This window comes from Macaca mulatta, chromosome 1 (assembly GCF_049350105.2).
Source record: "Macaca mulatta isolate MMU2019108-1 chromosome 1, T2T-MMU8v2.0, whole genome shotgun sequence".
Taxonomy (NCBI): Eukaryota; Metazoa; Chordata; class Mammalia; order Primates; family Cercopithecidae; genus Macaca; species Macaca mulatta.
Genome location: NC_133406.1, coordinates 17867887 through 17881901, shown reverse-complemented (window position 1 = coordinate 17881901; position 14015 = coordinate 17867887). Strand labels below are relative to the sequence as shown.

General features: G+C 47.6%; 1 protein-coding gene across 4 annotated transcripts in view; it reads left to right on the top strand.

Annotated features, from left to right (window-relative positions):
• The first annotated feature begins 1584 nt into the window (after window positions 1–1584).
• The window catches only part of TRIM67 (tripartite motif containing 67), a 63294-nt gene continuing 50863 nt past the window's right edge, over window positions 1585–14015 (top strand). For all 4 annotated transcript variants that reach the window (XM_015126160.3, XM_001106233.5, XM_077998699.1 and 1 more), the window contains exon 1: window positions 1585–7382. In XM_015126160.3, coding sequence (XP_014981646.1) covers window positions 6342–7382 — 1041 coding nt within the window. In that variant the 5' untranslated portion in view covers window positions 1585–6341. The remainder of the gene's footprint in view (window positions 7383–14015) is intronic.

Below are 14015 nucleotides of genomic sequence, written 5' to 3'. Positions count from 1 at the left end.
AAGAAAAGATTCTGACTGGCTCAGCCTAGTCAGTTGCCCACCCATGAACTAAACAATTGTGCCTAGATTTGCAATCAAGTTGTATTAGCATGGCTGGTAGAAACCTACCATGCGGGTCAGGGTTCTTTCTTCATTTTCATCATCTCCCAGGCCAACCCACATTGCTGTAAGGATTAAATTAAATAATGGGCCCAGGCACAGTGGCTCACACCTATGATCCCAGCACTTTAGGAGGTCGAGGTGGTAGGATTGCTTGAGGCCAGGAGTTCAAGACCAGCCTGAGCAATGTGGTAAGACCCCATCTCTGCAAAACATGTTTAAAAGAAAGAAAAATTGGCTGTGTATGCTGGCATGCACCTGTAGTCCTAGCTACTCTGGAGGCTGAGACAGGAAGATCCTTTGAGCCCAACAGTTCAAGACTGCAGTGAGCCATAATCACAACACTGCACTCCGGCCTGGGTGATGAAGCGAGACCTTGTCTGAAACAAATAAATAAAATAAAATATGTGAAGGGGTGCCGTGAAAGTGTACAGCACTACTGCAATTCTTATAGCTGAAATATGTAACCAGAGGGAAGTGCCAAAAATTGCTTTTGTGGTAATAGTATTAGTTTTCATGCATTACAGAGATACCCTGGGTATATAAAGAATCCTCTAAATTGAAATCAATTTTCTTCATCTGGGATTTGATTCTAAACTCTTTTGCTTGCAAAAGATGCAGTGAGGCAAAAGCAGACTTTCTAAGACCAGATCACCTGATCTGTACAGAAGATGAGTCTCAGAATTGGAAGGGGGTGGTCATCATTTGGTATTCAGAAATTAAAACAAGGTTGTTAAGCACCAATCAAGGACGTTTGAAGGGAAAAGTGGCTAGATTTTAAGATTACTCAATACAAAGTGTTTTCTGGAAAAGAAGCCAATTACACACCCTGGGGAGAGTGCTTTATGTTGTTAGTGATAATTGTTCCTCATTAACTTTGCTGCAAAGACATTTTGGTACACTATGCATAGATGTGGATATGGTCACTTTCTTTGAGTTAAATGCAAACTACTTTAGACCAGATGGCTTCTGGTCTGTAGATTTCTATTGAATTTCCTGAATTCCCCTAAACTGTTAAAAACAAACCCAAAAAACGAAAAGAAAAAATATCACAAGCTTTCATTTAAAAATTTGTTTTAGAGATTCTCATACTTGAGATTACAGCATCTGATTTTAGCTGACAAAGCTTTAAATTCCATTCTACTCCATGCTTGAAATTTGAAGGTTCTGAAAGGAATGCAGATGATTTACTTCTAACTTGCTGTGTTAGCTAGAGTAAATTATTTAACTGCTTTGTGCTTTTTTTTGGAGAAGAGGTTACATTAGTCTGCCTCTTGAGTGTTTCTGGGACACTTAAGTGTAAAAACCATCCTGCAGTACATTATCAAAAGTAACTCATGGCAGAATCTGTTTTTCTCTGCCTTGATAGCAGTGGATTGTGGAGTTTTAATTACTAATGTACTTTCCATGAGTCCCAGTGATGATAAGATGCACCATCAAAGTAACAGAGTAACAGTAGGGAGAGCAGAAGTATGTATCAATTGTAGTATACGTTTTAATTTCAGCAACATTAAAATGTAAACATATATACATATTAAAATTGAGGAAATGTGGTGATGCCTAATTCCCAGAGATGTTCTGAAAATTAAATAAGGTTCTCATTCCACACTGTTAAGTGGTACAATGCAAATATTATTACTTGCCTCACCCACCCCACAGTCCAGCCTTTAATAATATACTAGTGACTTGGAAAAAAAATGGATACGTCATTCAATTTGGGGATCAAATTTTTCATGAGAGTCATTTTTTAAAGGGGGGATATGTTATTCTTTTCTTTTTTTTTAAAACAGGGTTTCACTCTGTCACCCAGGCTGGAGTGCAGTAGCACAATCTTGGCTCACTGCAACCTCTGCCCCCTGGGATTCAAGCAATTATTGTGCCTCAGCCTCCCAAGTAGCTGGGAGCATGTGCCACCATACCTGGCTAATTTTTCTATTTTTAGTAGAGACAGGGTTTCACCTTGTTGGCCAAGCTGGTCTTGAGCTCCTGACCTCAAGTGATCCACCCCTGCCTCAGCCTTCCAAAGTGCTGGGATTACAGGCATGAGCCACCACATCTGGCCAAGGGATATGTCATTATCAACAATAGCTAATACACAAAGACTGTAGAACCAGAAGGAATCCTTTTTTTTTTTTTTTAAGACAGAGTCTTGCTCTGTTGCCCAGGCTGGAGTGCAGTGGCACCATCTCAGCTCACTGCAACCTCTGCCTCCCAGGTTCAAGCAGTTCTCCTACCTCAACCTCCCGAGTAGCTGGTCAGTAGCTCAAACTCCTGACCTTGTGATACAGCCTCCTCGGCCTCCCAAAATGCTGGGATTACAGGTGTGAGCCACCGCGCCTGGCCCCAGAAGGAAATTTAAAGTTCAATGAATTTTATCCCCAAAGTTTATAATAGGGAGAGACAGGTTCAGAGAAATAAAATGACTTCTCTATATGCATATAGTTCATGGCACAGTTGAGACAGAAAGAAGACTTTTTATGGATAACATTGACTATTGTAAGTAATTGTGATTATATACAGTGAAGCATTGAAGCTAGCTTTGTAACTTCAGTTCAAACAAAGGAGTGATAGGATGCTAATCCCCCACATGCACAATGTTTTAGCAAAAGTACAGTGCAAGGATAAGCTGAATATGTTGTAGAATTAAGGCAGTAGGAATTGAGAGTGTGAAAGCTGTCAGAATCAAAATGGAGTCACTAATGTTAAAACAAAACAAAACAAAACTCTGACAAATAGAGCCATGAAGGGAGAATTTTCATGCATAAATGCCTCATAACAAAAACGACCACAAAAGACTCCAAAACCCACAACCTTGCACAGAGGCCATCGCAACCCTACACCAAAAACTACTTCTATCAGGACATCTGCCCAGCAACTGCCTGTCCAGCCTTGAACTAGCATCACCCTTGTTATTGATATGTGTAGCCAAGAGTAATTATTTCGAAACAATTATGCAATCTTCTTCATTTTTCCCTTAAAAACCTCTGTCTTCTGTTACCTCCCTGAATACACACAGAATTTACTATGGCAAGCATCTTTCCATTGCGGTACCTTTTTCTCAAATAAACCTCTCTTCTTTTAGAGAGCCTGTGTCTTTGTTATTTAGGTGACAAGAGTGCATGAGAAATGCATAGATGTAGAATTCTGATGTACTAGATCACCTCCTACCCCTGGAAAACAAAGCTACACTCAGCCTGAGTGGAGGAGTACTTGAACTTTAAGTCCTTCTGTACAGAAAAGGAGTTACACACCCCTCCAGGAGGCCACCCCTACCCCCGAGCAGTTTGTTTTGGTCCAAAAATGACAAAGCAGACTGGACCTCAGCCCTGTGACTACTGGTCTGGGGCAGACCTGTTCACAGTAGAACCATAAGAGGGTGTGACTTCCCTTGTGGTCACCAGGAGGCTGGGCTGAGCCGGCGTAAATGATGGCACTTGCTAGGGTCACAGAATGCATCTTTAAGTGCATTCAATTACAGACCTACCCATACACTGCATTTCTGACATGACCCTGTAGATTCCACAGCCCATTTCTGGAAGGCTTATCTGAGAGTTGCAGGCAGGATCCAGCTCATTGTGGCTTTATCCAGGCAAGGCAGATGAGGAGAGGTTGTTACCATCTCCCATCTGTGGCTACTGATGCCTGGTTAAATCGTTGTTCCAAGCCCCCCAGCTGAGAGGAAGTAGAGTCAGGTCTCTTAATGCTGTGCCATGCTCTATCTGGCCTTAGCTTGGCCTGCTCTTCAACTTTGACACAAAATGGAAGCAAGCTGCAAAGCCAGACGGAAGGTTCATACGGTTTTAAAACAGAGCCTGGCGTGGTGGCACAGGCCTGTAGTCCCAGCTACTTGGGAGGCTGAGGTAGGAGGATCGCTTGAGCCCAGGAGTTCGAGGTTGTAGTGACCTATGATCGTGCCACCGCACTCCAGCCTGGGTGACCCAGTGAGACCCAACCGCCGCCCCCACAACAAAAACAGAAAGTGGGAAACGCCGTCTGTATTTACAACTAGCTCGTTTAGTTCCCAGATATGAGTATTATGACAATATTCATTTGGCAGTTCAGGATCCGAGCGAAGGAAAGCCTAAGCGAGCTGCTGAGCGGGGCCAGTGGTCCCGGGGCGTCCTGACTTCCAAGGTTCTGGGCCTTCGTGCTGCCGCCAGGAGCTCGTCGCCACGCCCTGCCCCAGTGGTCCCCCTGCAGGGGTTCCTGTCCCCCAGGCACCGAGCCCCAAGCCTCGGCGCAGGCTGCAGCTTCCCTCTGCCTGACCCCGCCAGCTTGCGCCTCCTCACCCGGGAACTAGTAGAAGCCTGGGCCCGCGCCTGGCGCTGCAACTCCAGTCTTTAGTCTTTGTTCGGAGCACGGGAGAGGCATGGAGAACCTTGGAACCGGGGGAGGCATGACTTCAATATTCGTATCGCTGTTAAATAAACGATTTTCTAATTTGTATCTGTTTCATGCCAGCGTGAAACTTCTGTAGGCAGAGCTGGCTGCGCTGCCAGCCCTTCCTTCTGCTTGTCCCCACCCACCTCTGCCTCTCCCACCCAGCCTTCCCTCGGCAGCAGCGGGGAAGAACAGCCGAGCAGACCCAACAGCCGGGGCAGCGGGTGGGAGGCTGTTCCCGCAGCTCGTGGCTGGCATTGGAGAATGTGGAGATTTTCCCATTCATAAAAGGAACGTCCCCGCTCGCCGCCTTGCCGCTCGCGGTCTTGCTGTCCGCCGCACACCGCCACATCCACAGCGGGGTAGGGCTGGGTCTGGGGGCGTTCGGTTCCCAGGGCCTTACCCGGGCGTACTCTCGCCTTTCTCAGGAAGCCCCATTTTGTGAGCGGCACCGCGTGTCCTCGCTCAGTCCGTGCACACCGTTGACCTGGAACGCGGATGAGCACCCTTGGTTGAAACGAAGAGACAAAATGGCTTGTGGTTCAATTCATAAATAAAACCTCACTCTTGGACTTCAGGCTGCCCGACATTTTGTGACTTGCATTTTTTTTGCTTTATCGTAGTTTAGGAAGCGACTGTCAGGCCACGCTGCCTATCCATTTCTAAACGACTGTCTTTTTAGGACCCCGTTTTCACCCTTCTATGGCAGTGGGTTGGGGGTGGGGGATGGAACTGGAGTGGCCCAGGGAGACGATGGCGGGGCGGGGCGGGGCAGGGCGTTGTACTGATTCAAGATGCAATATCCATCCAAATAATGGATTGTTATTAACAATGATCCTCTCTGCAAAACCCTTAAAATTGCCCCTTGATTCCCTAGCAGCAAGAGGCGAGCCCTTATTCGCTGAGCTGAAGCCTCCTCCCCCTCCTCCCCATTACTCTCTGCTCTGGAAATTACAACTCGGCGCGCCGCGCTGGGAGGCGGCGGCAGCGGCTGGAGGGAGGCGGGGAGGGGATTCCCGAGCCAGCTGGGCGCTCGCCCTCCGCCCGCTGGCTGCAGCGTCTCGCGGCCAAGGTCAGAGGCTCCGCAGGAGCAGCATCTGGGAACCAGGGAAGCGGGTCAATCCCGGCCGCAGGGAGGAAGCCCCAGGGCGCAGTCAGCCGGCGTCCGCAGCCGCCGAGGAAGAGGGTGAGCGGCTGTCTCCCGGCCGGTCGGGTCCCACCGAGGTGGCCGCGGCCCCAGCGACCTGGTGGGTGGCGGCCCAGGGGTCGGCGAGCCGGCAGCTGGAGCCCCACCTTCGGCTCCCGGGCTCTGTCCACCGCCTCGTGGTGCTGATCCCAGCCCCGCAGCTGAGCGGCCTTCGCACCTGCCTGCTCACCTCCTGATCACCACGATAAGGAGCTGGGCGGGGGCAGAAGGGGGTCCTCGGGGTAGCCGCCCACCGGAGCCAGGGGCTGAAGCAGTGAACGCACAGCAGCCCGGCCGCTGGTCCTGGGGTGGAGAGGAGGCGCGCGCTGCAGCCGGCGGCGGCGCTGGTGCTGATTCATCACCTAAAGCTCCTCGCAGGCCACCGTGAGGGCAGCCGACCCGCTTCGGACTCTGGCCGCAGGTTGAAGCCGCCGGTGCGGTAGCCTCGCGGGCAGGAGGTGAGGACCCCCTCCCTTCTCTCGCCCCCCTATCATCTTAGGGCGGTGGCCACAGGACAGAGAGAGGGGCGTGCCCCTCGGCTGTGAAGTGGGCATGCCCGTGTGATGCCCCCGCCCGCCGTCTCACCGGGGCGCACCACGCTGGTCCTCCTCCGCCAGTCTCCCGAGCTCCGTCCATTCATCCCCAGCGCAGAGCAGCGCGGGCAGCCGGTGCCGCGATGGAGGAAGAGCTGAAGTGTCCCGTGTGCGGCTCTCTGTTTCGGGAGCCTATCATCCTGCCCTGTTCCCACAATGTCTGCCTGCCTTGCGCTCGCACCATCGCGGTGCAGACCCCGGACGGCGAGCAGCACCTGCCCCAGCCGCTCCTGCTTTCCCGGGGCTCGGGGCTGCAGGCGGGCGCCGCCGCTACTCCCACTCTGGAGCACGACGCGGCGGCGGGCCCGGCCTGCAGCGGTGCGGGTGGGAGTGCAGCTGGCGGCCTCGGCGGCGGTGCGGGAGGTGGTGGAGACCACGCGGACAAGCTGAGCTTGTACAGCGAGACAGACAGCGGCTATGGGTCCTACACCCCGAGCCTCAAGTCCCCCAATGGGGTTCGCGTGCTGCCCATGGTGCCTGCACCACCCGGCTCCTCCGCCGCCGCGGCTCGGGGTGCCGCCTGCTCCTCGCTGTCCTCGTCTTCGAGCTCCATCACGTGCCCGCAGTGCCACCGCAGTGCCTCCCTGGACCACCGCGGCCTGCGCGGCTTCCAGCGAAACCGGCTGCTTGAGGCCATCGTGCAGCGGTACCAGCAGGGCCGCGGGGCCGTGCCGGGAGCGTCTGCAGCCGCGGCAGTGGCCATCTGCCAGCTGTGCGACCGCACCCCGCCAGAGCCAGCAGCCACGCTCTGCGAGCAGTGCGACGTCCTTTACTGCGCTGCCTGCCAGCTCAAGTGCCATCCATCCCGGGGACCCTTCGCCAAGCATCGCCTGGTGCAGCCGCCGCCGCCGCCGGCGCCCGCCGAGGCAGCCTCTGGGCCCACTGGCGCCGCCCAGGGCGCCCCCAGCGGAGGCAGCGGCTGCAAGAGCCCGGGAGGCGCGGGGGCTGGGGCGACTGGGGGCAGCACGGCCCGCAAGTTCCCCACGTGTCCCGAGCATGAAATGGAGAACTACAGCATGTACTGCGTGAGCTGTCGAACCCCGGTGTGCTATTTGTGCCTGGAGGAGGGCCGGCATGCCAAGCACGAGGTGAAGCCGCTGGGGGCCATGTGGAAGCAGCACAAGGTGAGCCCCCGGGACGCGGGAGTGCAGGTGCCAGGGAAGAGGGTATGAGGAGAAAGGCTCTTGGCCTCTCCCTTGGAGAACTGGCAGAAAGTTGGTCAGAGGGTCAAGCAGGAATTACCTCACTTATTAGCCATTCATTCCATCAGATAGTCATTTGACAAACACGTAAGGAACTCCAGGTACTCTGGACTGGATGCTGGAGATGGGAAGGGTATGGAAAGATGACTTATTAGGTCCCCACCCACCTGAAGTTTTAGGATTTATGTAGGCACAGGGCACCCAAAACGCAGAAACAGGGCTCTTTTACTCCCAAAGTCTGACTAATAAGTTACCTTGATGGTCCCTTTTGAGTTAAAGCATGCAGGATCTCCTTTTCCCCTCTGCCACTCTCAGCAACTTATGGCTGGCAATGTGTCCTTGTATCTGATACTGCGAGAAAGAGACACGCCATCAAAATCTGGTCAGGTCCTTGATCAGACCCCAAGTCAAGACTAGAGTTGGTTTTTCCAACATTCACCTAAATTTCCCATCCAAAGGCCAAAGATGAGCAACTGGACTCTCTTCCCGAGAGGTCAATGAACTAGGCCTGGCAGAGTTAGCATCTTGTGGAAAGGACCCCTAACTGCCTCTGGAACTTCAGACACCAATTATTCCGTGTGCTCTTATCAGTAAACTCTCACTGCAGAGGCAAGAGGTCTCCGAACAGCCCGGCCAGAAATAAATATTTGAATTGAGGAGGAAAATAAAGTAATTGGCCAAGGCTATCCAACTGGAAATAAGCAAAAAGTGAGCACAGATGAAAGGAAGAGACTAAGAAACTAACCATTCCTATATAGATTTGCTGTTCATATATCATTACTCTATAGTATTATCTGCTATAATAAGCATATGTTGTTATTATAATTTAACATTTTAGAATTAAAAATTAGAAAAAACAAATGTGAAACACTTTAGGAATCCACCTTTAAGAGGAGAATTTGCATAATACATAGGAAAAAAAGATAAATATGTAGTCAAATCCCTAGTTCTAGAGCAGTAGCTCTCAACTGGGTCCAATTTTCACCCCTTACCCCAACCCCTCCCAACATTTGGCAATGTCTGGGGACACTTTTAGTTGTCACACCTAGAGGGTTCCACTGAAATCTAGTGGATAGAGGCCAGGGAAGCTGATAAATATTCTACAGTGCACAGGAAAACTCCCCAAAACAATTGTCCAGCCCCAAATGTCAACAGTGCTCTGGAGAGAAATCCTGCTCTATAGTTACACAGACCTGTATCCAAATCTTAGGACTTGCAATTTACTAGCTGTATGAGTCTAGGCACAATTTAAAACCCATTGGAAAAAATATCAAACTTAGACAATTGTGGTAAGGATTAAGTATAATACTGTATGTTGAGCCTCTAGCACAGCACCTTAAATATAATTGATAAATAACAGTAAATGTTACTGCTGATTTGTATAGTCATAATACTTAAAACCAGCGAATTTGCAGAAAGCTACAGGGCAGTAGCAAAGAGTGCTCATTTGGCCTCATTGACTTGGTTAGCTAGAGAAAACATGAGCTGGCAAATTTTGGTAGTGTTTATGCTGAGTCCTAAAATAGCTTTGAGCTGAATCAGAATGGTTGCCTTGAATTAGTTATCATTCATATGACATTTTGTTGCATATTGCTTCACAGTAATTGCAGCTATCTTGCTTATTTCATCTTTTAAGTGAATAAACATCACTTTACAAATACATAAATTACTTGCAAAAAGGGCTGTGACCAATTACCAAGACAAGAAGTACAGATTCCCTATCTCACATTCAGATTTCACAAACTGCTAAATCTTCACCACTTAGAGAGCCAAAACTAATTCTGAGTGTTGCCACTCAGATGTTCAGAATTAGTGAAGAGTGGAAACCAAAGAGAGTCGAGGTGAGAATTTGCAATTATAAGAGAAATTAAGTGTCTTACATGGAAAAGTGAGTTGGATAATGAGCTACAGTTTAAAGAACTAAGGTTGTACAGGAAAAATTATTGGTCATCCCTTGCTTGGTGTCAACAACAGTTTTATAAAATTTCTATCCTCAGCCAGCAATGCAAAGTTATGAGGAAATCTGGGAAGCACATGTGATATCTGCCCCCTACAGTGGGCAGTGTAAACTGTGGGAATATGACCATGCAGGATCTCAATTTTATGACATCCTCCTAAATCCAGAAGAAACACTACGAGATGCTTTTGTGAACACCTGTTTTCAAGAATGAATAGAAGTGCTGCTGTTCTTCTTCAGCAAATACTATTGATTTCTACAGAAAGGAAAATTACTAAGTGCTTATTATGAGCATTTCACCTGGGGGCTGGCAATTAAAAGAAATGATAAATGGGAGAGCCTTGGTCAAACACTGGTGGTCTTGCTTTGTGGCTGGACATCTAGACCAGCATGCATGCTGCGAGGGTGGCTACTTTTGAAAGACAAACTAGAACACTTCATTAAGACTCCCACTGTTGGCAATTTAAGTTTTACAGTAAAGCATAAAGTCTCTGGATTTTGTTGTTGTTGTTGTGATCTAAAAATCTCAGAATCTTGACAAAGCCTCATTGCATCACTAGAACTAGAATTGGGACAGCAACATTTCTCTAATATTCCTGTGATTAAAGAAGCTGTCATCAAAGCCTTGCTTTAATTTTTCTCTGGCATTACTGCAGCTTGCCTTCTGATTAGTGATTCTTAAGTAAAGACATATATATGTGACACTGAAATCTGTTTTAAAACAAGATTGATAATCACCTTTTAAAAGCAGTGTAAAAAACTTTAGGTCTTGGCTAAACACATTTCTATATGAATTTCTTGGGAAAGGATTAACTGTTTCAAAGAGCCTCTGATGTGAAGATGGGATAGGGAAGGGTAACTGTACAGGAGAGCTTTTGGTTTTTTGCTTCTTGATTATGAAAATCTGTTTTTCCTGAAACTGGAGGAAAGGGTTATTGTGTACCATAGCTCTTTCCTAGTGTGACATGCCACAGAATGTCAACATCTATAACTCCTAACTCAGGGAGAACTCTGACCAGCTGGGTACAGATGACCAGCTCTGAATTAAACTGGGTAGGAGTTGATTCCTAAGTTGGGGTTAGAGAATAATTCTTTTTCTTTATAGATAAGCTCTTCTTCTGGAGTTCTTTGAGAGCCATGGTAAATAGAAAGAGCCTTAAAAGAAAATCTCGCTGATACTCCAGGAGTACTATTCCCACTGAGTCAGCACCTCACAAAAGCAAGGGAGAGGGTGTGGCCTGGAAAACTCAAGAAAGACAGGACTTTTTATCACTCGAATGTCTTTTTTTTTTTTTTTTAAGAGATGGGGTCTTACTACATTGCCCAGGCTGGTCTCCAACTCCTAGCCTTAAGTGATCTTCCTGCCTTGCCTTCCCAAAATGCTAGAATTACAGGTGTGGACCACTGCACCCAGCCAACTCCCACATCTTAAAGCTCTACCAAAAGGCAGGTGGCTTCTCAGCCTTACCTTATTTTGTAAAAAGGGTATGTTAAGCTTTAAAGGCTGAGAGGAAGCACCTCTGCTATTAAAAGGGATAGCACATACATGACAAAGAACATGTAGTTATAGTTGCACTATGATCACAGGTAAAAATATTTTAATATTTGTAATTCTTTTTTTTTTTTTTTAATATTTTGAGACAGAGTCTCTTTATGTTGCCCAGACTGGAGTGCAGTGCTGTGATCACAGCTCACTGTAGCCTCAACTTCCTGGGCTCAAGGAATCCTCCCACCTCACTCTCCCAAGTGGCTGGGACTACAGGCACACCCCACCACCATGCCTGGCTAATTTTAAAATTTTTTGTAGAAACGAGGTCTTGCTCTGTTGGCCAGGCTGGTCTCAATCAAACTCCTGGTCTGAAGCGATCCTCCCACCTTGGCCTCCCAAAAGCCTGGGATCACACCTGTAGGCGAGAGTGACTGCACCTGACCAATGTACATCATTTCTGATGGCTGCCTGCCATTTCATCACAGGCATTTATATTTTATTTCATCAACACCTTAGTACTGAACTTTGGGTTGTTTTCTTTCTTTTGCTGTTACAAACATTTTGTTTGTTAAATCTATGCCTACACTCTTAATTATTTCCTCAGGTTACATTTCTAGATATGGAATTGCTATGTCAAAGGATACCTGACTTTAAGATATCTAATGTTTCCAAATTACAAAGGTAATTTGTAGATTACCTTTGTAGATGACACCTACTTAATAACAAAATTATGTAAACAATTAAAAATTCACGTGAATAGGGACCACAGGGAGAAATGATAAGATGGATTTGTCTTCTCTCTCATAATTATTATTTGCTATTTTCATTACATTATTGTTAGAACTATTTTTAAAAAGAAGATGACATGTTATTTTCATATTTTTAACTACTACTAGTTAGGGATCTTCCCTCAACAATTGATTTAACATGTACAGATATTCTTCACTGTAACCTCTTGGATTTTAAGGTCCGTGAAAAGGCAAGGCCTTGGGGGCCCACCTAAGGCATTTTCAGGTGGGGTTGGGTAGGCCAAAAGAGTTAGGTAGGGAGAAGTGTTCGGTAAAACCCTTCCGGGGGGCCTGAAGTCTACAACTCTACGGCTGATGACTGTACACTTGCTGCCAACTTTAAGCAGAGTGTTTGGAGTCCAAACTGAAAAGAGTCCGCCAGGGCTCTCAGAGCATGTGGCATGGAAATATGCTCATTCTCATTCTGAATGGAAGCCCTAGATTTTTTTTTTTTTTTTTAATTTTTATTTGTTGAGACAAAGTCTTGCTCTATTACCCAGGGTGGAGTGCAATGGCACTATCTCAGCTCACTGCAACCTCTGCCTCCTGGGTTCGAGCAATTCCGCCTCAGCCTCCCAAGTAGCTGCAATTACAGACATGCGCCACCACACCCAGCTAATTTTTTGTATTTTACAAATTTTGACAGGGTTTCGCCATGTTGGCCAGGCTGGTCTTGAACCCCTGACCTCAAGTGATCCGTCCGCCTTGGCCTCCCAAACTGTTGGGATTACAGGTGTGAGCCACTGGGCCCAACCTTTGACTTTTTTTTTTTTTTTTTTTTGAGACAGTGCTTCTGCTCTTGTTGCCCAGACTAGAGTTCAGTGGTGCACCATGTCAGCTCACTACAACCCCTGCCTCCCGGGTTCAAGCAAGTCTCCTGCTTCAGCGTCCAAGTAGCTGGAATTACAGGCATGCGCCACCATGCCTGGCCAATTTTTGTAGAGACAAGGTTTCGCCATGTTGGTCAGGCTGGTCTTGATCTCCTGACCCCAGGTGATCCACCCGCCTCGGCCTCCCAAAGTGCTGGGATTATAGGCATGTGACACCACACCTGCCCCGAAGCCTAAATTTTTGAGAAGTTGAATCTTTTACCAACTCTGAAGTTCTGGGAAAAGAAGTATCTAGGCTGACTTCTCTCCTATCTGCCCCAGAGTGGCTAAGAACCAACTGCAAATCTGCTCAGAGCACTGGGGAGATGAGCTGACTCTCCTAACTAGAGGCTGCAGCACTTTACACCATCTGTGCCAACATCACCACTGTCTTCAAGCCACCTTGGCTGTAGCCCTACCCTATGCTTAGATTTAATTCCAAGTAGGTTGGTAACTCAGGAACAACTATTAGAAAGAACCCTTATGTTACTCCTTTAAAATGTTTTCTTTCTTTCTTTCTTTCTTTCTTTCTTTCTTTCTTTCTTTCTTTCTTTCTTTCTTTCTTTCTTCCTTCCTTCCTTCCTTCCTTCCTTCTTTCCCTCCCTCCCTCCCTCCCTTCTTTCTCTCTCTCTCCTTCCTTCCTTCCTTCCTTCCTTCCCCCCTCCCTCCCTCCCTCCCTTCTTTCTTTCTCTCTCTTTCTCTTTCCTTCCTTCCTTCCTTCCTTCCTTCCTTCCTTCCTTCCTTCCTTCCTTCCTCCTTCCTTCCTTCCTTCCTTCCTCCTTCCTTCCTTCCTTCCTTCCTTCCTTCCTTCCTTCCTTCCTTCCTTCCTTCCTTCCTTCCTTCCTTTCATGGAGTTTCACTCTTGCTGCCCAGGCTGGAGTGCAATGGTGCAATGTCAGCTCGCTGCAACCTCCACCTCCTGGGTTCAAGAGATTCTCCTGCTTCAGCCTCCTGAGTAGCTGGGGTTACAGGCATGTACCACCACGCCCAGCTAATTTTTTATTTTTAGTAGAGACAGGGTTTGACCTCAGGTGATCTGCCCACTTCTGCCTCCCAAAATGCTGGGATTACAGGCGTGAGCCACCGCATCCAGGCTTTTTTTCTTTTTAATATGCTTTCCTTGTCATACACATCTAGGAAACAAAAAATGGGTTTGAGAAAAGAAGGCAAGAATCCACAAACTTGAATTGCTTTATCTGCTCTTTGAAGACTATTTATATAGAGAAATATAAGAGTTTAAAAGTTGAAGACAACCTCAAAGGCTATGAATGAACAATCCTCCTGTCACTATTCATGAATATATTTCGTGTTTGCTGTGGTGGCCACTGTGTCGTTAAGGTATTGTTATATTTTTAGCCTGCAATGGAAGGGCTTTTATGCAGTAGACATTCATGGTGATGGAGCTTCCATGTGGAAGTCAAGAATATAGAGTGTTCTAGATGGGCTGGGCGT